Here is a 25600-nt window from a genome sequence, read left to right on the forward strand (position 1 = left end):
TATCATACACACAAAAATTTTGTAACTTCATATAATGGGGGACAATAAACTTATTGTCATGATCATTTCATAATATATACAGATATCAAATCATGTTGTAAACCTAAAAATACAACCTCGTATGTCAAATTTCTCTCAATTAAAATAAATGAATACATTTTTTAAATGTGCACACAGTCATACTGTTACTGTCCTCCCAGAGACCTCCAGTGGAGATACCCCTGTTGGTTTGGGTTATATTTTCCCATGTTCCCTAGCATTGTGCTTTTAACACAAAATTGGGAAGAGGGGGGAATGACTTGCCCAAGGTCACAGATCAATCCTGTCTATAACCAGATTATGAACAAAAGCCACTGAGTAGCCCAGAGCTTAGTAATAGATACATGATGCCAAATACTACATGTCTCTTTGCCTGAGCAAAGAGAGATCTTTTTACATTAAATGAAACTGACATGCACATTCCCTTTGTGACCTTGACATTTACCCACTGTCGTCCAAGATTTGGTTAGATAGTCATCTTTTATTCCTCTATTGATGACATGTTTGTGTGTCTCTGTTTTTAAAAAATAAGGGATCCTGTGTGCATCCCCAACTCACAGAATGTTCTCTGGATCCTCTGTGTCCTTATTACATATAATGCGTTAGATTCGTTCACTCAAAAAAATGTTCACTATGTTCCAAACACCATTCTAAGCACTGAGAACACTGTAAACATACAGCTGATATTCTAACAAAGGAGACAGGACTAAACTCATAAATGATGTGATTTCAAGATGTGTAGGTGAAGAGCAGAAGCATTATGAGAGAGGCACGCTATTTTGGATATAGGGCAGCCAAGGGCCACCAAGGAGTATTTGAGAGAATCCAAAATGACCTTGAAGGAAGAACTCAAGCAGAAGTCTGGAAGAGGGGTGTTCCAGGTAGTAGAAAGAACTGGTACAGAAGTTCAGTGTAGGAAGCAGCCTGGTATGCTTTGGGACCAAAATGAAGTCCAGCGTGGCAAGAGTAAAAGGAAGAAGAGACAAGGAAGAAAAAGGGCCAGATTCTGAGACATGATGAGAAAGTACTACAGGGAGGGTTTCTTGTTTGTTTTTCTAAGAGAGAAGATTAAGTGAGGATTAAGCAACTTATCCCTCTTCCCACCAGAAAGAACACTACCAATGCCAAATGTGTAAGTCACCCCCAGCCATGCACACCCTACATCTAGGATGACTTGGGGAAGCCGCAGCACGGAACCCTCAGGACACCGGTGCCATAATAAACAAGTCCTAAGAATAAGCTGCTCCAAACCCCAGAGTGGTAGCAAGAAAAGGATCGAAGAGACTATCTGGTCTGTGTTCCAGTTGTCGGCCAAGGAAATGGGGATTCTGAGACCGTCCCAGAGACAGACGCCAACTGCTGAATAAAAGGACACAATTTCAAGTCACTGTTGTTACACACAAGATTTTTGTCTACCACAGTAAATGAAAGTAATGGAAATGTTAGGACTGGGGTGGTTGGTGAAGAGGAAAGGAAAATGTATTGCTCAAACAGGTCTGCAACACTGTACACTCAGCATTCCCTGCACACGTGTTTTCCAAGCTAGTCCCAGGCATGTGTCTCTATACCACTTACCCTCTGGTTGTTTCACAGGATGGACTGCAACAACCCCAAGGGGCTGCTGAGCAGTATGAATTATGACTGACTGGTTCCCACCATGCCACTTATTGGCTCGAATCACCTGGTAAGTTGAACGGTCAGTCCAGTACACGGAATCTTCGAAGAGAGTGAGGGCATAGGGATGTCGCAGAATCTGTGAAGCCAGAGAGAACAATGAGACTTCACCCAGAAATAAAAAACAAGGTGACTAATATACAAAAGGAAAAGGGTATCTGTCCAAGAAGATGGTTTCCTTTAGCATTTAATTATTTAATAAAGACATGGGGAAGCCATTGTGCAAGAGACATAAAAAAAAATGCACTGCTTGACCTATATATATATATATCCCATCGTATTATATCCCATTGTATTACTCAAAACTGTTTCACCTGTGTGTGTCATTTAGTCTTCCTTTTTACTCTGGTAATTACTCTGGGCATCCAATTTACAAACAAAAGCAACATTTTAGTCTAAAAATAAGTAAGATGACTTATCAGGATCTCCTACTCCCAAGCCTCAGCCCCCAGCCCATTATCACCACTGTTTATCCAGTGCTATCTCTGCCAGTCACAGATTCACATAAATCTGATAGTAGATGCCTATTCTCTGAAGGTAGGGAGACCCTGCCAGGGTCTCCTAAGGCAACAGAACTATCAACAGTGACAACTGTATTATTTTTTATTACTTTTTTAGACTTATTTATTTTAGAGACAGAAAGAGCATGATCAGGGGAAGGGGCAGTGGGAAAGGGGAGAGAGAAACCCAAACAGACTCATGCTGAGCACAGATCCCAATGTGGGCCTAGATCTCAGGACCTTGAGATCATGACCTGAGCTGAATCAAGAGTCAGACCTTAATTATCTAAACCATCCAGGCACTCCAACAATGACAATTTTAAATAGAAGTCTGGAACAGCTCTTTGGCAAAATACATGTTTTCTGTATTTTCCCATTTAACTTGTGAAAGTAAATTCACTGGCATTTTCTGAATAAAAATTGATTAACATTCAGAATTGTCTAATCAGTAAGTTGTGCACCTGAAACCAATATCGCATTGTGTAACAATTATACTCCAATGAAAGATATGAAATATGTAACAGGTTATGAATTAATTGAGGAATTTGAATATGAAATTATTAATTTTTGCTTAACACACTTATCTAAACCGTAGAAGCAACAGATAAGCATCTACAGGTCAACTAAATCACACAAACAATTAATCCTTCCTGGACATGGTACAATCTGACCATGAACTGGAATGAAAATATTTATTTTCTGTTGGTAAGAAAATATGGATAAGCCCTGACTCCTGTTGACAGTCCCTGGATTGACCTGGTAATGTCTAAGACACAATAATTCATTTCTTAGTTTTCTTATTACTGTATGTGCTTTCGACTAAGCTACTCTTATGGGTTCGTAAGTTTAGTCTTCCTCTGTGTCAACTTACCAAATCACTGGCTATTAGCTGCCTGCGATGCTGTCCATTATAATCACAATAGTCTATGTAATCAAGATAGGCATCCATAAAGTAGAGCAGTCTGTTGGGGTAGTCAATAGTTAGGCCACTGGGCCAGAAAATCTTGTCCTGGACAATAACAGTGCGCAGATTGCCATCCATGCCGGCTCGCTCGATACGGGGTTGGTGGCCCCAGTCAGACCAGAACATCAAGTGGTCACTGCAAAATGAAATTTGTTACCAACTGGAAAGGATATTATTTCAATCTGGAAAATAACTGCCACTTTAAGTAAGACAAAGTCATCATTATGTGCTGCTTAAAATAAATCATCTCCAGTTGAGAAAGTCTGTACAGAGTGTATGACTGCCTCTCAGTGTCCCCAAGTAAAACTGTGATCATAATGCAGTCATAAGCCATCTGGGGGTTTCTATAATGTTCATAAAACATGCAGAACATTATGACAATGAAATGTCTCAATGTCTATTCATGTTTCTGTATAATCCACAAATAGCTGATCTATAAACATCCATCTAGCCTTGTTTATCTATGCTGTCATTTTTTAAGATAAGAGAGTCACTTGTTCATCGTCAGAGATCCATCTTAAATTTCACTGGTGTGTAATACTTCTCAATACCTAGAAGTCATCATTGCCATCGAGTATCATCTGCCTAACTCACAATTCTACTGAAGAGAATCTAAGTTAGAGAATCTGAAGTAAATTCAAGGAAGGAAGCCATCCAACGTTTCAAAGCACATGGGAGAATTTCTCCTTCCCATTGTTTGACCAGCAAGCAAACTCTTTCCTCCCTATATGACCTAAAAGGGAACTCTAATAACATAAAACTAAAGCAGGAAAATCTTGCTTTTTGTTGTTGCTGTTGTATAACAATGAGATATCAAAGTTATAAACTGGCCCATCTATGGGATACTATTATATGCATTCATTGGAGACCTAATTATATAATTCTGTAACAATCGGTTCAATAATTGTATCACCAAGCTAATGAATCCATGTGTTCTTCAAGTGAACAACCAATCGCTCTTATGATTTATGAAGAAGACTAAACAGATAAAGGAAGGATACCAATTAACCCTTGGATGGTTACCATTTCTACAGAGATGTTTAAACAAGGCTGCATTTCAAATGTTGAGGTATGCATGTCAGCCACATCAGGTTACTACTGTTTTTCCCTCATAATCATGTCACAGCAGTATCATTAAAAAAGAAAAAAGAAAAAAAAAGCCTTACCCAATTCTGGGATCTAATGCTAGTCCCCTTGGATTTGATACATTCTTACTGATCAGCACGGTCCTGTGGCTACCATCCAGTTTAGATACTTCAATTGTTTCCAGAGCAAAGTCTGTCCAGTAAAGATTGCGACCTACCCAATCTACCACAATACTTTCAGCCATAGTGACACCACTGTTAAGTATCTAAAGACAAAAATGAATACAAAGTGAATTCTAAAGGTAATAGATACAGACGTTGAAATTATATGAAAATCTATAATAAGACACTGAACTCATATGATTGCTTATGACAATGAGAAAATTTTGTCTTCCAGGTAGCTAACCACCAAATCAACAGTAGGGCTTTCCAAGAAAAATATACTACATTTTGTAGGATTGAATACTCTAGGATACTTCTACTGCTTAAACCTTCTGCATTTAAACAAAAGCTCTATCCATTCGCTAAGCTGGCAAATCTATGAAACTTTATAATGTTCACATGCCAAAATAATCTCCTTACTGATTAAATGCCAACAATTACAAAATTAAGTCCTACAGGGCTGAGGAAACACAACCATCAAGTGTTAAGAAACAAACTGTGGGAGATGGATCGAGAAACATAACCAGACTAAAACTAAGAAAAAGCAACCACTAACTCCCACATATTTTCCTTTGCTCTCATCGACTATGGGGGAAAAAACTGTGAAGTCTCAGGATCATGTGACCTGGAATTCAGAATCACAGATCTGCCTTTGGAGGCCACATTCTTTTCTAAAATATCCGTATATATTGGGAGTTATGAACATCCAGGCCTTTGGGGTGCAATACAGCCCAGAGGGGAATAGGAGAGCTACCCAGGATGAGATAGGACCTGTTCTCCTGGGTGAGTAAGAGTAACAGACCCAAGATAGGGGGACTAGTCAGGCTGAAGATCAACAGAAATGTACTTACTAATCTTCTGTCTGTTCCATTCTGTAACGCACTCCAGATTTGACCCTGACTTCCGTCAGACCAAAAGACACGACCACTGACTGAATCAAAATCAAGAGCTACAATGTGAAAACCATTCTGGACAATTGAATAGATACTGTGAACGTGGGAGGTGATATTGTCAGCAATAATCTGGCTCTGACTTGCCACAAGCAGCAACAGGCTTTCAGATCCTGCCCAAGAAGAAGATGAAAAATGTCAATGAATGTGGGAGAAACCACCACAATTAAAACACCTCTTTGGTTATTATGCTTAGCGAATTAAGTCACCGGAGAAAGACAACTATCAAATGATCTCCCTGATAGGAGGAATTTGAGAGGCAACGAGGAGGGTCTGGGGGGTAGGAAAAGAATAAATGAAACGAGATGGGATCAGGAGGGAGACAAACCGTAAGTGACTCTTAATCTCACAAAACAAACCGAGGGTTGCAGGGGATGGGGTGGCGGATAGGGAGAGAGTGGTGGGGTTATGGACATTGGGGAGGGTATGTGCTATGGTGAGTGCTGTGAAGTGTGTAAACCTGGCAATTCACAGACCTGTACCCTGGGGCTAATAATACATTATGTGTTTATATAAAATTTAAAAATTAAAAAAAAACCATCTCTTAAATATTTGATGCAATACTTTTGATAACAGAAGGAAGACTTAACTCCAAACTATAGTACTAGGAAAAACAAAGAGAAGTCCCTATAAAAATAATTTATTCATTTCATGTTTATCTTAATAGCTGATTTCCACGAGTATTTAATATAAGCTTTTTCCAAAATAGCTTTCTTCCTTGCATAATTATACTGCAATGTTTGTCTCACTATCAATCTGGAACGAACTATCCTTGCATTTTTCCCGGTTATTATTTGTTATTTTTGTACTTACTTTTGAATATTATCTTCCCTCCTGGAATGCAGGCTTCCTAACAACAGGAATTAATTCTTAAAATATTTTTGTTTTGCCTGAGGCACTGAGCTGTAGCAGAGACTTTTAATTATCTCTCAATATCCCCTCTCTACTTCTTTTTTGGTAATGAATGACGCCAAGTTTTAGCAGGGCACACAGCCGTTACCCCTAACTTTATCCTCTGGACTGTCTACCATCCACATTCCTACTTGAAAGAGAAAGGAACCATCTATTTTTTTCTTACTTCTTTATTTGGTCCCTTTTGAAGCAGTCAAATCAATAGCTTCACACATACTAAAATCAATTTCACATCATAGAAACTGAATTAATACTGGTCGAACTGACTCATGTGATATAGACATCATTTTTAAAAAATACAAAAACCATTGATAGTACTTTAAATAATAGAAAAATCATCTACCTACTTATGTTTAAACTTCCATTTTCCAAAATATGCCAAGATCTTTATGAGTATTAACTTATTTAATCCTCATAATAAACTGAGGTTTAAAGAGGTTACATAACCCATCTAAGATTCAAGTCCATTTGACTCCCAACACTGTCAAACACCAGCACGCAACATTTGATCTTAAATTCTGGAGTGTGCTGTTATACTGGCTGGACTTAGTTCACTTTCAAGTTCAGTCATTACCTGTAATTTTGCAAGTCCTTCTGTCAGTGTCTAATGTGTATTCATCATCACACCAGCACCGGAAAGAACCTCTCGTATTGAAACAATGCTGGCTACAAAAGCCTGGGACATCACATTCATCTATGTCTTCACAGGTCTTAGAATCGTTGGCAAGAAGGTATCCTGATGGACACAGGCACTGAGCCCCAAAGGGGCCCTGAATGCACTGATGAGTACAACCACCATTGGAATCTGAGCAGCTATCCTGGTCTAGAATAAAGAGAATCACAAAGGAGAAAAGTCAGGAATCTTTGCTTTTTTGGTTTAGTCTATTGTAACATTTGTCATACAGCCTGCTGACACCTTCAACACAATACCCAGGTAAGAACTAAGAAAAGCACTCACTTGGATAAGTCCCATAGGCTCATCAGTATCTGCTCTAATTTGCTCAAGGACTTACTGTGCTTCACAATTACTAGACTTAAACCATTTTCTTCACTATACCCTCTATTATAACTCCATTTGGTGCAGTGAGACAATCTTGGGAAAATCTTGCTAGCATCAAGAAACAGAACCGTCATTGATAAAGCATGCAAAGAGACTTAAATTACTTCCCACTTGCTTCCTGACGTTCTTCTACCTACAGAGAAATGGAAGGTAAGACTTTGACATTCAAGAGCAAGAGCTCAGAGATCTATGAAAGTGAATAAATGGAAAAGGGAAAGGCAGTTGGAACACTAGAGGGCACAGATCCACCAGCAAGCCACCATTGCTTCCTTTCCGGGCCAAAACAGCAATGCCTGAAGCCACCCGAACAAAGTCAGTCTTATGCCTGGGATGCAAATGCCCTCCATTGTCATGTGTATACTCTAAAGTTATTTTTCAGAGTCCTGATATGAAACACGCTCTAGAGGGAGAAGTCAGTCAAAATGATTAGAATATCTTCAGCACAAACGTAACTCATTTAAAATCATAGGAATCTAAAATATTTTGCAATCATACCTGGCCAGGGTTCATCTGAGAGTGAGCATTGATTAAAAAGGAAAGAAAGAAAGGACAGCAATTAGGATCACATGCCAATCACAGGATTTTAATCACAGCAAACACAAATCCCCGAACTTCATTTGTTTTGTGGCAAGTTGTGATTGAAATTAGAAAATATTAAAGTTAGAAAACCTTAGGACCACAGTCCGAAAAAAAATTTTTTTTTAATTTGACAATCTAATGGCCTCATTTGGTCTCATTTTTTAAAAAATTAAGTAAAAACACAGAACCAAGTGCAAAGGATTTAATGAGAAATAGCAGCCAGTGGTGATTTATTTGAATTCCATGATGCTTATCCTACACAGATTTGAACTCTTAGAGGAACCGAAATCCCTTAAAGCTATATGGTGACTGAGACAACGGTGATGGCCAACAGGCTACTGTGCGCTCAGAATGAATTTATGGCCATTAAACTGTGGTCAGGAAACTTACTGCATAGTGGGGATTCATCTGTCCCTTTGGGGCAGTCAAAGACGCCATCACACACTGCACTCAGATTCACACAGATGTTATGGTCAGGGCAATGCCACTGCCAACTGGGACAGTGAAAGGCCTGAGTGGGGCAGTCCTTCTCATCACTCATATCCCTGCAGTCATTGTCCCCATCACAGAGCCAATCTCTGCGGATGCAGTTTCCATTGTCACACAGGAAGTGAGAAGGAGGACAGGTCCTGGGGGGACAGCCATGGTGCTCATCAGATCCAGAGATGCAGTCTTGGTGCCCATCACACTCCCAGCTCTTCGGGATGCAGACACCATCTGCTTGGCACTGAAATTCATCTGGGTGGCACATCCCAGGAGGCCTAGTTGCTAAGAGAAATGCAAGGGGGAGACGGGCTTGTGAATGCAGTGAATTCATAATCCTTTTTATAGAATTCCTAGATTCAGAGGGAATGATTTTGGATCAATGGTAGGTTTATGATAATGACTATGACAAGTTAAAACAGCAAAGTCTCAAATGATACAGGGTTTTCAAACACTGTGGTAAAGAGAAATCTTTATGTGTCTGAGAAGTTCCTGAGTCAAAATAAAATTCTGTTTCCTATGTTTTTAATGTTCATTCAATTACAGGTTAAATAAAATTTGTCTGCCTCTTTATTAAATAATCACCAGTGCATTTCAATAGAGCTTAAACAGCCATTAATTTGTTACTCTGAATTCATTGTTTAGTATCATATATTTCGATGTTATTAATTTACCCTCAAGCAACCTATACCCAATGAAACCAGCACAAATCATGTAAACAAAAGGTGACAGTAAATCCTTACTTCTTTGTAAACTTTCCACTATTCATTGAGCAATCCTGGAGAGATAAAAGTTGCTTCCCTATCTCACAGGGGTAAACCCAAGCTTCCTCCCAGGGACCTTGTCAAGCAACAGCCAAGTCAACGGCAATTGACAGTTTAACCACAAACCATCACAGAAGAATTTCATGTTTTCATGTTTTCAACATGAAACAGGAAATCAGTGATTAAGAATTTCTGGGTGCGGTACACATCTATAAAGTAATATACATTTTATTTAACTTTTCTTTTTTCTTTTTCTTTTTTAAATTTATTTGACAGAGATCATAGGTTGGCAGAGAGGCAGGCAGAGAGAGAGGGTAGGGAAGGAGGTTCCCTCTTGATCAGAGAGCCTGATGTGGGGCTCAATCCCAGGATACTGAGATCATGACCTGAGCTGAAGGCAGAGGCTTTAACTTACTGAGCCACCCAGGCCCCCCTTAACTTTTCTTTGTATTCATAGATTTAAACACTTTTGTTCCTTACTGGGGAGAAAGAAATTAATAAAAATCTACTTTTTATGATCCAAAACACCATTATTCTAACAAACGATCATTTATTTACAGTATAAAATCTATTTAACACAAAAAGTGAGCAATAAGAGTTCCCGTCCACTATAGGTCTCCGGACCATGGAGATTATAGATCCATCAGATTTATATTTCATGAAGTTCTCCTTGAATCATAGGACCAGAAGGAATTTCTTTTCTGTGAACCTCAACTGAATTTTACTTGTACCATTTCTAAGGCCCTTGTAACTGTATACTTTGCTTCAGTTATCTCTTATATTACATAATTTCTCTTACCCTACTCTAAGGAACATCTCAGCAGATATTCAACAAATACTAGCTGAAATGAATTCATTTGAGTCAATATCAAATACCACTTCACACCATATCTATACCATAATTTGATCTCTCTACTGAGATTTCAAAGAAACCATTAAGACATCTTTATGTATAGGAAGCCCCCAAAACTTAAAACCCACTAATTTAGGATATCCTAGGAAAAATTAATAGTAAGAACAAAAATATCTAAAAAATATTTAACCTACTTAAGAACTATTAGAACATGCCCATTTATACAACCACTTGATTCACAAATTTTAAGTCATTATTTGGAAATACCTAGTCAACTTTACTGTGTGTTCAATACCATAATCCTTTGATAATAGTTTGTAATTCAGGCTGTCTTCCCTCCAAAGTTTATCCAAATTAGGGAAAACCTGCAGTAGTATCAATGCCAATAAAACTGAAACGTGCAGGGGTACCTCGGTGGTGCAGTTGGTTGATCTTGACTTCAGCTGAGGTCAAGATCTCAGGGTCCTGAAACCCAGCCCCCACTCTGGGCTCTGGCCTCAGCATGGAACCTGCCTGAGAATCTTTCTTTACTTCTCCCTCTGCCCCTCCTCCTGCTAGCACCCTCCCTCTCTCCCCTGCCCTCTAAAATAAATAAAATCTTTTAAGAAAAATGATACATGCAGATAGATATATGGTACTTACGACAGTCTATCTCATCAGAGTGATCATCACAGTCAAAAACACCATCACAATGATATATGTTACTAATACACCGACCCTCACTGGCACATTTGAATTGAGAAGTAGTGCAATTAATTACTAAGAATGAGGGAAAAAAAAAAAGCATTAGAAATTAGCTCAAGGAGAAAACCACTAAACACTGAGATTATTTTTAAACATCAAGAATAAAAATAAAGCAATCTACTTACCACAACCAGCTTCATCAGATCCATCAACGCAGTCCTTGTCCCCATCACAGACAAAAGATAGGTCAATACAGCGATGATCAGGACAATGAAACTGAGTAGGCATGCATGTCTCTGTAAGTTCTAATGTCATTCAAAAACAAAATCAAGTAACGGTTTATTTCTTGTTCAGTGCTTACTAGAGCCAAACTGCAAAACACTAAGGAGATACACAAGTCATCTCATTTGTATGTGTGTCCAAAATTCTTTCAAGTTGGCCACATTGCCAAAGTCAGCCCAGAAAGAGCACGCAAAGCCAGGACAGTTTTTTAGAAAGAGGAATAAAAAGATGATAGGTCAGAGTTATAATCTGTGATTAAACTTTGAAAAACAGACGACACTTTCAGAGCAAGCATCATGAACTTGGACTGGACAACACCTCATGAGTATTACGGACAGAGTCTGTGGCTCCACAGCAATGCTAAGCAATGGAGCCCAACTAGGCATCATGGTTGGCAAGACCCACAGGCCTAGCAGCCACAGTATACAGACAGGTCACGACTGCATTTAATCCAAAGTCTAAGCAGAACAATTAATTCTAGAAACCAGGGTCTCACCATGTGGAAGAGACATAGCCTTTGAGTCAGATGTGCTTGCTGGCTGCCCCATCCTCATGAAGCCGTATTAAAGAGAGACTCACAGAATGTGAAAGCTAAAAGAGGTCTTAAAGTCCAAATGCTACAGAGGAAAGTGACTTGCCAAGTCATGCAGCCAAGTCATGCAACCAAGACTAGACGTTCCTCCAGGGAACTCCACCCTAAACCATGATTACAGACACAAAAACAGTAACCTAAAAGAAATCAGAACTATCAAGATGAAAAGCAGGCAGACAGCTCTAATGGAAATTTAAATTTCCCATGCCTCTGTATTTTATCCCCTTTTTGCCTCTATGAAATGAGAAGAAAAACCAGTAGCCAAATATCTGGATCATTTATATGATTTAGAAAAAAACAAATTTGCCTTAAATATGTGAAAAGTCAGTGGAGCAGTTCTTTCCCAGTTCGAGTCTGGATGTTAAGACATCAGACCCAGATCCCTGTTTTGCATCCACAGAACTCCAGGCTCAGGGGCAATCAAAAGTTTCTGGTGTCTTTGATCTTACAGCCAATTGATACGGGAACTGACAGATACAACAGACGTGACAACGACATCGTGAAAACTGTTGTGAGCCTTGGAGGAAAGTGCACAAGGCCTCCTGACTGTTGACATCTGTTCACTAGGCTGACCCACCAACGGAAGTCCGTGCCAAACTTACCGCAGTTCTTCTCGTCAGATCCATCTGAGCAATCATTATCTGTGTCACAGAGCCAGCTCCTTGGGATACACAGGTGATTATCGCAGGTGAAGAAGGATGCAGGGCAGGAAACGGGTGCCTGGGAGGGGCAGTTCTCCTCGTCACTGCCGTCCACACAGTCGAACTGCTGGTCACACTTCCAGTGTGCGGGGATGCACTCTCCATTTCGACAGGTGAAGGCGGAAGGTGCGCAGGAATTATCTACAATGAAAATAAACTGGTCACCAAGATGTTTGTTTCTATGTCAGACGCGTTCTTAGCTTGTAAAGACCCAGTTCTTCTTTTTCAATGGGAGCAATATACCAAATGAGAAGAGGAGCTTGGCTAACGGAACTTAATTTAAAAAAAAAGAGAGAGATAAAAGAGGGCGCCTGGGTGGCTCAGTGGGTTAAGGTTCAGGTCATGATCTCAGGGTCCTGGGATCCAGCCCCACCTTGGGCTCTCTGCTCAGCGGGGAGTCAGCTTCCTCCTCTCTCTCTCTGCCTCCCTCTCTGCCTGCTTGTGATCTCTGTCAAATAAATAAATAAAATCTTAAAATATAAATAAATAAATTAATTAAGTAAAAATTCAAAAAGGGAAGAAATGTGCAAGTCCTTATCATCAGCCTCATCATCACTAGCGGACATTTCTTTAGCAATTATCATACACCAGGCATTTCTCTAAGTGCTTCGTATTTTTTTTCTCTCTTAATCTTCACATGAATACTGGGAAGTATGCAGAATTATCTGCATTTTAAAGATGAGGAAACTGAGGCTTTGGGAGACTTAGGACCCAGCCCCATATTCAATCTCTAGTTGGTGTGATCTGAGGCCCATCCCTTACTTCTAAGCTAGTTCCTCTAATCACAGTTTCTGAAGAAACCTTGAAAATGTGCCATCCAAGAAATGCAAATTCATAAAATATTCAGGCAAAAATGGGTACTTTCAGAGACAGGAAGTAACAAACAAAAGAGAGAAAATTTTAGAAATTTCAGATAAGTGCAAGTGCACACTTTTATTTTCAAATCTGACCCTCTTCTTTCTCTCCAAAAAAATCAGGTTATTATTACCATTGATCTCACCTTGATAGAAATTTCTTAGATTTCAATTCTTTTTTACTTTTCTTTTTTTTACATTTTACATTTTAACGGGATGCTTTTGTTTTCTGCAATAGCATTCATTAGGCCCCAAAGGTTGTAGACTAGATTACAACTAAAGAAAAATATAAATGTTAAGACCACCATTTCAGCCCTATTTTACTCCAAAGTGGGGGAAAGGGAAAGTAGCACATAGATTTTTTTCAAATGCCATGATTCCAAGTACCTATTTTGAAATACTATCCTTTCAGATATATATGAAAGATTATAGCCTATTTATTTTGATATGACTTTTTGAGGTGCTTGCCTTATGTCATGATGTACTGGTGATCCAACAGGCAAAGTCAAGGGGAAAAAACCGTTAGTCAATATAGTCCAAATCAATGGCAGAAATCACTGGTAACATTATCTATTAATGATATTTATTACCTAGATTCCTAAGGCCTTGGACTACATATTAAAATGTGAAATTCCAGATGATTTTTTTCCCACAGAGACAACCCAACCTTTAAATAAAGGAGGGGGGCACCTCTCTGTATTCTGCTCATCACAGAAGTCTCTCCTGGGTGTAAGTTACTTACTGAATTTGCCGCACAGGTGCTCATCGCTGTTATCGTGACAGTCATCTACTCCATCACAGCGGTAGTGACTGGGCACACACCTGCCGTTGTTACAGGGAAAGGAAAAGGAGCCGCACTGCTCCATGGGCGGTTCATGGGATGGGTCTTCCTGGCATGTCAAGTGATTGGAAGTCAAACTCATTCCATACGGGCAACCACATACCCGCTGGAAATTTGGCACCGGGAAGCAGAAGTGGCTGCAGTCACCATTCGGATGTGTGGGTTGATTACAGTAGTTAGAACCTGAAAAAGCAATGCCAGGGGCGGGGGGGGCGGGGCACGGACGGGACAACAGTGAGTTATGTACACTTCCACTGGGTGGATCACAGGTGTAGTCTATGAAGGAAAACAAACAGGAAAAGAACAATGTTCCGACTCAACACTACGAAGTGGCTTCTTTCTGGAAATCAACATGCCAAATATAACATTCAGTACAAACACAGAAAAGTCCTTAAAATATGTTTTCCCAGCAATACTTCTAGGGTTAACAGAGCTGAAAAGAAACTTTAAGTCTTACATTCTTTAACTATCTAGGTGACAGGAATGTGTAACAATCAGGAGCTATCCTACACTGCAAGTACTAAAGATAAAAGAAGCCACCATGTTAAATAAATACAATCAGGTGAAAAAAACGTGGCAATCTTACCAGTCTGAATGTTGGCATCGTATGATTTCACATGCATTATATTAGCGATGCCATTTCGGATAACCCTCATGTCTCCACCATCCGTTTTTCTGACACGAACAATAGCACCCAATCTCCAGTCAGTAAAAAACACATAGTCTAAGAAGAAACACCAGTGGTTAGTATTTTCATCACAGCTCCCTTATAAATCCTTTTGGGAAATACAACATGCTTGCAACACTTTTGCAAATGCAAGAAGATTTTCCAGTAAGTATCTGTAATGGGATTCTGTGATCGTTTTCCGTGACTTGTTACTCTCTAGGAATGACTCTTTACAAGGCAAAGATGATATATTTAATGATACCAGGTTTCCAGTTCAGGCAGGCATGCATGGAGTATGTGGACAGCATTTAATAGCCATTAGGTTTAGATTTCCCTAAGTAAAAATAAAATTTTGGATTATTCAATAGAGCACTGAATGTGCCTCATATGACTGAGTTCTTATTCTAGCTAAAGCACTAGACTTCTGAGTGCTTACAAGCAAAATACTTAACTGTGTGAGGGTTTTTTTGTTTAGCTTTGTTTTGTTTTTGGTAAAATTAAGAAAACAGACTAAATCTCTAACCTCCCTTTCAGATCGACCATTCTATATATCTCATGTCTTCACTGAGGACACTAATTTCTTTTTTTTTTTAAACTCAACTTTACTAGGAAGCTGTTGAAAGGGTAAAATACAGATCTGGTACAAAAAGGAACTTTTGCTGTAGCTCTGGAGATCAGTAAAATGATCCACAGTAGTGTGCCTACCTCTACGGCTATAGTCCTTTTCCATGAAGTTCAAAATGTGAGAAAGAGGATTCATAAGACTCTAAACTTCAAAAATTTAGTCATATTCACTTTACACTAACTACTGAAGCAGGGAACGTATACATTTTTTAAAGAATCAGTGAATTTTTCTCTTTAAGGATACTTTTAAAATTCCCAGCTAACCAAAAAAATGCCTAAAATGCCACAAATTTTATCATTAGACCAGTTTTCCTTATCTGTGGCCTAATCAATGGCTAATCAGTCACTGACTTACTAAATCTTATCTAGACTGAGTCCCACCACTCAAGAAGGTATCTTACTAAACTTAAATAGATAAGAAGTTCAATAAACCTTTCACTCCTGTGTGGTGCACAGTCAAGCAGATCTAGCCTTTCATTCAAAAGAATGATGATTTCTGTGATGTTATGCAATCAAAGAATTTTCCACAAAAAATTCACAATGAGGGCAGTGTTGAGAAACATTATTATTATTATTATTATTATTACTATTACTATTATTATTATTATTTGGGAAACAGTGTTTTTTTCATGAGTATACACCAAATTTTTTTTCATACTGATAAAGCAAAAAGGTATTGAAGCTGCATTTTTATTCAATCCCAAAGCATTTTATCAAGAGCAGAGAGAATTTAACATTGTTATAATGTTCCGGTGTAACAGCAAATGGCTGTCTGACATCATTAATGAAAAGGGAGTGAATAAATGGGAAGGCATAAAGAGGAAGGATGAGTATTTATAACTGACTCATCTCATCAAAAATCTTACTCTTTCAAGAGCATTTTTAAAATATTTTTAAATACCATGCCCTCCTCCATAGATAAATGGACAGCAGGATGGAACATGCAATATATTTACTAGTTATCATTCCACACTGTATGTGTGGGAGAAAGTCTTTGATTTACAGTCAGTGTCTAGTCTTTAAAAGCACCTGGCTGATTTTTCAGAGAAGGAAGTTTCAACCAGGGACACAACTAGCCCATGGGTTAAGGCCTCTGGTGGATCCCAAAATGGGATCTCTAACTGGACTAATGCTGGTTTTTTCAAACAGAACCATGGTAGATTTTAGTGTCCCCTCACCCTCCTGACCTGGCACTTTTGTGCAATGCACAAACTTTTCAATCATTCACAGAAACCTTATTTTCAAGACTCGACAAACCACCTGTTTCACAAGTGCCAAGCCACGTTCTTATTCCCAGCAACTCAACCCACAATACCATGCCTTCACTCAAGAGGGAAGGATACATCAGTGTGATCCCGATGGCTGTAGCTTCCCAGAATTCCATGTCCCCAACAATCTTTACTAGCAGCAGTCAATTGTTAGAAAGGTTGATGAAAAAACAAGTACATCTTGCTATTTTACACAAGCCATGTTCTAACATTTCTACGTAACAATTGTATCAGTTACTCAACATGTGTCTAAAAAGCTTCAGAGTCATTCAGTAACTATGCAGTTGGTAAATATGTGTAATGGTTTTTCCACAGCGAATCTGAGGACATTCATAGAGAAAACAACAAAACATTACAGGTTACCACAAACGCTCTTGTATTATTCCTGAAAATGATGAAAGCAGTAGTTTACTATTTCCTTGTGGGATATTTATGTAAAAGAGTACTCAGGGAGTTAAACTTTATAATACATGCAACCTACAAAATGCTATTCCTACTTAGTTACCAATTATTATCTAAAAGCATCTATAAGAAAAATACACCTTAACAGTGAAATGTTTAGACAAAAAAAAACCCAAATATTTAGTCTATACATAATAGCACCATTTTCATTTTTCATATTCTAAAGTAACCAACTTTTCTGGAAGTGTGAGACTGTCAAATGAGGATGAGTCCACTGTCAACAATTTGCAGAGTATAAAAACAACACACTTTTATTGCTTCAAAGCATACCTTCAAAGACAGTAAGTCCAAATGGATGAGTCATCTGCTGTATATGGCCCAGGTTTCTTCTGTCTGAACCATCAAAGGTGCTGTGCTCAATTTTATCAAAAAAGGCATCTACCCAGTATAACCGTAAAGCACTAAAATGATAAAATACTTAGTTATCTGTCATCCAGAAACTAGTAATGCATCCTCTACACTGAGGGCATTCATAAATGGTATGTTCAGTTGAAACATTTATTAAGCAAAGTTTTTAAAAACTAAATTATACTCATTAAAAATCTAATAGTTGTATGCCCCCCTGACACAAGTACTTTCACAAAGTGCTTTTTAATTATCTTAGAAAACATAAAATGGGGGTGCCTGAGTGGCTCAGTTCATTAAGCATATGCCTTTGGCTTGGGTCATGATCCCAGGATCCGGGGATCGAGCCCCAGATGGGTCTCCCTGCTCAGTGTGGAGTCGGCTTCTCCCTTTACCTCCGCTCCTCCCTCCCGCTCATGCACTCTTTCTCTCTCTCTAATAAATTAATAAAATCTTTAAAGAAAAAGAAAACTTAAGATGTTGTTATCTTCAAGTTAGGTATTTCATTTTTCTCCTGGTTAAGTCCACAAGTTAAGAAAACCATGTTTAAAAGGCTAAATATACTTCTTTCTTTGGTCTCTCCTATAAACTACTTTGGCATTTCATGTCTGTCAGCTTTTTTACCCTGATAGCTTTTGCTATATTCTAAGATCATTAATATCCTGAGAATTCTCTTATACTTCAAAATTCTCCCAGAGTACATACATGTGCAAATATGCATTTGTTGATTAATTGACACAAAAGATTGCCTATCCTCAAGATGCCCTCTATGAAAATTACACGACTTGAACTTCATCAAATCTCTATCTTATATCTAAAGGGATTTGGGTCTTGCCTCCTCTGTACTGACCTCTCAAAGGTCCTATTATTCTGCCTCCTCTATCAATTCCCTCAGAATATTCATGCAGTGCATTAGTTTTCATCCCAGGAGAAGTTGGCCAACTATGTTTGCATCCTTGTATCATTCTATAGCCTTCTCCCAGCACCAATCAATGATGTGAAAATATCTGAGTGCAAGTAGTACCAGTTTCCTTACTACATTATATTGTTTCATAATTATGTCACAGTAAGTGGGAACTCAGTAATTTGGGATGATTCCTACTTACCCCCAATCAATGGCCAACCCATTGGGCCATCCAAGAGTAGTGTTTACTATCGGCAAAATGTTAGATCCATCGCTCCACGCTCTCATAATTTTAGCAGGACGGAACCAGTCAGTGAAGAATATGTACCTAAAAAAAGAGGTAATAAATCAAACATGTTAACACTGGGACAAACTACAGGACTTGGAGAGATTTAGCACAAACTCAGATTTTCCAGAGACTTGCTACAACTAATTTCATTTTCTGTATATGCTATTGGGCTTATACAGAAAAAATAAAATCTGCCTATTAAGCAGACTGAGTATACAACTGATCTAACTCTTGTTTTTTGGGTCTCTTAATTAAAAGTTTGGTTATCGACATATAACCAAAGTCACAAATACAAATGGCATTAAAATGGGCATCCAGAGGAGAGAACCACTGTGGTAAACCTAGGAGCTAAAACTATTGTCATCAAGTAGATTCTTTTATAAAAAGACATAATTCAGGTTACATTTTATGATTCTATTTTTTAAGTAATCCCTATACCCAACATGGGGCTCGAACCTATAACCCCAAGACTGAGTCACATGCTCCGCCAACTGAAGAGTGCACCCAAACCAACATAACTTTCATACAATCTCTACCCAAGGCATGTGTGTGTTATTCTGAGGAGTAACATAAAGAAAAATCTAGGAGAAAAAAAAACTTCTCTTTCATGTGAGCCTTAGAAATTAAAATTAATCTTTTCCAAAAGTAACTTTCTAAAATGTGACTTCATATTCTTTTAAATGGAAGAGTCAGTAGGAAAGGAATTTAACAGCTTTTCAAAACCAAATGCCAAAGATTTGGTTTAAGATAAATTCATTAGAAAATCAACTCTCTACACGGCAATACAATTTCTTATTAATAGTATCACCAATTTTTAAATGTTTCTTACATTATTTCACAGGGAGAAAATTTAAATACAAAATAAACATTCTAGAGGCAGCATACAGAGTTCTTAGACACAAAGGTTTTGTAGTCAAAGTAGGCCTGGAATCTGAATCCTAACTATGGCTTAACAGGCAGTCATCTACCCGGCTCACAAACCAGCTTTTGAATTAGACAAGATTATGTGAAGTGCTCACTATGCGCCCTCCATGAGTCAGGCTTTCGTGAATTCCTACACATTTTCTTTCTTTCTTTTTTTTTTTTTAAATTCCACTCAACTACAACTACCCAGCTGAGACCTGTTGAAAACAAACATATTAGCTATAAACCATATTTAAATTAGAAAGATTAGAACCTAGAAAGAATAGTATAAACTGTTTTTGTCTGACACTGCCAGTCATGGAATGGTTAAACATGAAATCAGTGTGTAGTCTGAAAGACTTTTTAGTCTGAAAACTACTGAATGATTAAGCAAGTTTTGCTATGCTTTATATCAATACATTAAAGCAGGGGAAGAATTTGAGCCTTTCCTGATAATTCCACTGTACATTCAATCCTTCTCTACTCAATCTGTATCACATTGTTGGTCCTCTTCAATTGTGGAAAAAAAAAATCCAAATTTTAGTGAAGACTGGGAAAGCTGAAACTAAGGAGAAAGTGTTTTCAAAGAGATAAAGTGATTACGTAAGCTTATGCTAAAGGGATAAAATTGAAGGTGATTTCAATTTATATAGTTCTATCCTACATTTGCTAAACTTGCCAAAAAACTGTGGCACCACTTTTCCGTAACTTTAAAAGACATACCGTTCCAAGATCTTCAGGGAACATGAACACACTTACCCAGCGAGAGGATGAACTACAATTGATCGTGGGTTATTTAAATTCTGGATGATTGCACGTCTCGATTTATCAGCTAGCCTCATGACACTGATACTCCTGTAAGAAGGGTCTGTCCAATAGAGATTCTTTGAAATCCAGTCAAAACTCAAACTTTCAACACTTTCCACCCTGTTGGCAGTGAGAATCTCTCTTCCTGTAAATTGAAATATGGACAGAGTTTAAGCATATTCTATGACATACATTTTCCTGCTACTGCATATTTAAATAGTGTCAGAGTTACAGTATATTTCAGTAACCTATATGGAATTCCTTTAAAAAAAAAAAAAAAAAACCTAAACTGCTGAGCAAAAACATGAGATAAACCTAGAATCTATCCATTCCCCGAAGTTTGGATCTCAAAGAACAGAAATGATTCTGATAAACAGAACCAGAAATGATATGCCCTACATTTACTCCCCGGGTCAACCTTCTAGAAAAAAAATTTAAAAATTCTCATTGCAGAACATCTGAAGAGAAGATACCTGAGTTCACATACTCACAAACACGACCCACAGACAGCTCTGATAAGCTGACACCGACAGGTACGACTGGGGGAGGGAGGGATCTTTGAGGTGGGATGGCCCAACCTTCTCATCAACGGCATTTCAAAAACTCTAAGTTGCCACGTTTTGAAAAGACCAGTGAAGATACCAAAAGAAAACCAGAACTGGGTTTGGGAGAAAAAAGACCACTTTCCTCTTTGTGAAACTTTTCTGTCTTATCCTTTCTTTTTCCTATTTTTGCTAAAGAAAATCTAAGTCACAGTACAAGACAACTCTTTTTTTGATGTAGGACAACCAATGTTACTGCCTTTTCCATTCATCTACTTAGTGAATTATAAAAAGAAAAGTCCTCTCGGTGCTAGACACCGTAACTAGATACTTAGGAAACATAGTATTGCTAACAGTATTATAATAGCTTTCACTGAACACTAATTATGAGCCAGGAAGTGGTCCAAGAATTTTACATGGGTTCATCCACCTTTACATTAGTTCAGTCAAGGTATTACTAGTATCTCTATTTTGCAGATGAGGAAACTGAGTCCTAGAAAAGTGAAGCAGCCTGAAAGAAGTGTGGACACTGCCTTCAAGGGATTTATAAATGAAGTGGGACAGAGCCAGGGGGCAAAAATCAAAGAGTAATGGGTGTTATGACAGAGGTATGCACAGAATGATATGAAACACAGACTCCAAATGAAGCGTATGGCAATGTAGAGATGAGGAAAACTTTCCCAAAGAAGTGTTGAATTGGATACTATAGGAAAGTGAAAGCTTGGAGGTGAGAGGGAGACAGACTGAGAACTCCACGTTTCAAAGTTAACACGTTAATGACATAGGCTAAAAGAAAGGGAAAAGTCTAGATAACCACCAGATCCTGGGAGGAATGGAAGAATAAGAGGGGAAGGGAGAGTGGCCATGCTCTATGCTAAGGCAGGACGTCTATGAGAAACTGGGTCCAGGTGTCCACTTAGACCTCTTGGTTTTGAGGTGGTTGTGGGATATATGGAGAGATATCCAAGGCAGTTGGCATTATACGGCTGAACCTTAGAGAGCTCAGAAAGAGATTTATATCATCAACTGAAAGAGCCTTCTTGATCTTTCCTTCATTCCCCAGGTTAGGAGGAAAATCTATCATAAGTCTCCCCACACTGATTGATAAATCATTACATAAACAGTAATCAAAGACACGGAAGGTGCAAAGTCATGCAGAAGATGAAGAAGAAGAGAACCAATGCTAAACACCAGAGAATACAGTTGTTTAGGAAACAGGAAAAGAAGGAAAGACGTGTAAAGAGCACCAGAAAAAAAATGGCCAAGAAAGAGAAGAAAACAAGACTGGAGGTGACCAAGATGAGAAGGGTTTCAAGTGACATAGTTGGCAGATTGAGATGGCATGAGAAATAAGTGGCAAGTACAAATGTGGAAGTGAGAACAGGAACATGTAAACCAACAGTGGAGAGAGCAGTAACTAGAGAGACACAGGAACTGGCAAGTGGGTCAAATTTTTAGGATGAGAGATTTGAGCATATCTGAGTTCCTGAGCTTCATTCAACTGATCTTGACTTTAACTGATTTCTGACAACTCATTTTCTACACGTTTTCACCAACACTTATTCCTCTCCCTGGAAAAGAGCAATGCAATACCTCCCTCACCAAAGCATAGAAAGTTTAACCACTGACTACAGAATATTTTAAAAGGTAACTTGCTCAACATGTAGACTGGAAACTGACAAAAAGCATGATGAGCATTCCAGTTTGACAAAGCAGAAGGGAGCTAAGCTGTGAGACACCGGTAGGAGACTGAGCTTAGATGGGGCTGTGAGACCCAACACTGACTTTTGGTGAGAACTAAGATTGCCTGCAGTCTTCCAACCACAGAGGAACTAACTCTGGTCCCCAGAGAAGATGCACTCTGGTTCAAAGTAGAAGACTGACCACATACATTTTCTCCTCTTCCTTCCAAACTCTTTTTTTTTTTTTTAAGATTTTATTTATTTGACAGAGAGAGAGATCACAAATAGGCGGAGAGGTAGTCAGAGAGGCAGGCAGAGAAAAATGGGGGAAGCAGGCTCCCTGCTGAGCAGAAACCCCAGGCTCAATCTTAGGACCCTGAGACCATGACCTGAGCCGAAGGCAGAGGCTTAACCCACTGAGCCACCCAGGTGCCCCTTCCTTCCAAACTCTTAAGATGATAATACAGGGACAACTGGTAAGAGATTTCCATGGTTTAGAAGACAAAGTGATTAGAGGGATAGTAATTAAGTTGGGGGAGAAAGCTGCAAATTCAGTGCCAGCAGAGGGAAGACCCCCCCACACACACACACACATGCAGAAGCCTCAGCAAATGGGCTCTCAGAGGTATTAGGAGAATAGGAGGGGTGAGGAACTGAGGGGCTTATTTAGAAGTTGGTATCCAGAGCAATTACACCACCAGATCCCTCTCAGAGCCTAAACTTCTATGCCACTCCCTTCCACCTACCTCTCTGACCAGATCAGACATCTTCTCTGGAGGAACTGATGCAGAGATGCTGTGGGCTCAAGGATACTACAGTGCACAAAGGAATGCTGGGATGGAACAGAACTGAATACAGGAGGATTGTGTGACTCATAAACTGAAGGGTCCTCAGCTCCCTGTCCTCTGTACTTCTCTAGAACATAAGACTGCAAGCTACCCTCACCACCTCTTACTCCCCACACCAAGGAGAATGGAGACATCTACTAATGACAAATGACTATCTCCAGAAAAAGATTCATTAACATCATTTACTAATATCAATGTTTGGAAGCTCCCCAACAGAAAGGCTGCCTCATCACAGGAAGTTCACCAACTGATGAGACTCATACATACAGACAGACCTTCTGGTAGCTTTTATAGACGTGCCCTTATTAAGCAATAAGATATTAAACAAGAATCACAGAAATTTGAAGAAAGCTTCCACCATGGGGAAAAAAAAGTTGAAATTAAAAAAGAAGACGGAGGGGCACCTGGGTGGCTCAGATGGTTAAAGTGCCTGCCTTTGGCTCAAGTCAAGATCTCTAGGTCCTGGGATCAAGCCCCACTGCTAGGCTCCCAGCTCAATAGCGAGGCTCCTTCTCCCTCTCCCTCTGCCTCTTCCCCTGCTTGTGCACTCTCTCTCTCTCTCTCTTTTTCTAAAATGAATAAATAAAGTCTTCAAAAAGGAACTTAAATAAAAAGGAAACAGAGGAAGATGAATTTTTTAAATTCCAGTATAGTTAACATACACTGCTGTATTTGTTTCACACGTACAATATAGTGATGCAACAATTCTGTATATTACTCAGCGCTCATCTAGATAAGTGCACTCTTATCTGGTTACCCTTCCCTTATTTCATGCATCCCTCCATCCATCCCCTCTCTGGTAATCATCAATTTGTTCTCTATAGTTAAGAGTCTATTTTTTACTTTGTCTCTTTCTTTTTTCCTTTTTCATCTGCTTCTTAAATACCACATATGAATGAATCATATGGTATTTATCTTCCTCTGACTGGCTTATTTCACCCAACAGTATACTCTCTAGCTCTATCCATGTTGTTGCAAATCACACAATGTCATTCTTTTTATGGCTGAATATCATTCCTCTGTGTGTGTGTTTGTGTGTGCTTGTGTGTGTGTGTGTGTGTGTGTGTGTGTGTGTGTGTGTGTGTGACATCTTCTTTATCCATTAATCTACTGATGGACACGGCCATTTCCATAATTGGGCTATTATAAATAATGCTGCAACAATAGAGGTACGTGTATCTTCTCAAATTAGTCTCTTCATCCTTTTTTTTTTTTTAAGATTTTTTTATTTGAGAGAAAAAAGAGTGAGAGAGAGCATGAGAGGGGAGAAGGTCAGAGGGAGAAACAAGACTGCCTGAAGAGCTGGGAGCCTGATGCAGGACTTGATCCTGAGACTCCTGGATCAAGGCTTAACCAACTGAGCCACACAGGCACCCATGTTTTCATCTTCTTTAGACAAATATCAGTTATAGAATTACTTTGAAAGAAACTTTGAAAGAAACTTCATACTGTTTTCCATAGTGGCTGCACCAATTGACATTCCTACCAATAGTTCAGAGTTCCCTTTTCTCCACATCTTCATGAACACTTGTTATTTCTTGTCTTTTCAACATTAGTCGTTCTGACTGGTTTCGGGTGCTATCTCATTATAGTTTTGATTTGCATTTACCTAAATGATTATTGATGCTGAGCATCTTTTCATGTATCTGTAGGTCATTTTGATGTTCCATTTGAGAAACTGTCTATTTGGTTCTTCTGTCCACTTTCTAATTAGATTTTTGTTGTTGTTGTTTTTATTGAGCGAGACTGAGTTCTTTATGTATTTTAGATACTGACCCCCTTATATAATATATAGCATGCAAATATCTTCTCCCATCCCGTAGGTGGTCATTTTGTTGTTTTTAATGTGCAGGAGCTTTTAAGTTTGAGGTAGTCTCATTTGTTCATCGTTGCTGTTATTGTTATTTGTGCTTGACATCACACACAAAAAATTACTGCAAAGACCAGAACTGATCAACTCCTTCCCTACATTTTCTTCTAGGAGTTTTACGGTATCAGGTATCAGTCTTTTAAGTTTTTTATCTATTTTGGTTAATTTTTTGTGACTTATGTGGGCCTTTGGAAATAGGGGTCCAATTTCATTATATTACTTGTGTTTCTCCAGTCTTCCCAGCACGATTTGTTGAAGAAACGTTTCCCATTGGTTAGTCTTGAATCTCCTTTCAAATATTAGTTGACTATATATGCTAGGGTCTACTTCTGGACTATTTTGTCCCACTGTTCTATGATGTGTCTATTTTTGTGCCCATACCATACTGTTTTTATTACAGTAGCTATGTA

At 38.7% G+C, this 25600-nt stretch overlaps 1 protein-coding gene across 1 annotated transcript in view; it reads right to left on the bottom strand.

Moving 5' to 3' along the window:
• LRP2 (LDL receptor related protein 2) overlaps positions 1 to 25600 on the bottom strand; it is a 201086-nt gene that overhangs the window by 90253 nt on the left and 85233 nt on the right. Inside the window, exons 17-30 of the mRNA XM_059394122.1 lie at positions 20201 to 20393; positions 18452 to 18577; positions 17271 to 17401; positions 14566 to 14703; positions 13881 to 14162; positions 12186 to 12425; positions 10895 to 11014; positions 10668 to 10784; positions 8316 to 8693; positions 6861 to 7109; positions 5276 to 5487; positions 4344 to 4528; positions 3085 to 3313; positions 1615 to 1792 (exon numbers count right to left, since the gene is read on the bottom strand). Of these exons, the coding sequence (XP_059250105.1) occupies positions 1615 to 1792; positions 3085 to 3313; positions 4344 to 4528; positions 5276 to 5487; positions 6861 to 7109; positions 8316 to 8693; positions 10668 to 10784; positions 10895 to 11014; positions 12186 to 12425; positions 13881 to 14162; positions 14566 to 14703; positions 17271 to 17401; positions 18452 to 18577; positions 20201 to 20393 (2778 nt within the window). The remainder of the gene's footprint in view (positions 1 to 1614; positions 1793 to 3084; positions 3314 to 4343; positions 4529 to 5275; positions 5488 to 6860; positions 7110 to 8315; positions 8694 to 10667; positions 10785 to 10894; positions 11015 to 12185; positions 12426 to 13880; positions 14163 to 14565; positions 14704 to 17270; positions 17402 to 18451; positions 18578 to 20200; positions 20394 to 25600) is intronic.

This window comes from Mustela nigripes, chromosome 3 (genome assembly GCF_022355385.1).
Source record: "Mustela nigripes isolate SB6536 chromosome 3, MUSNIG.SB6536, whole genome shotgun sequence".
Classification (NCBI taxonomy): Eukaryota; Metazoa; Chordata; class Mammalia; order Carnivora; family Mustelidae; genus Mustela; species Mustela nigripes.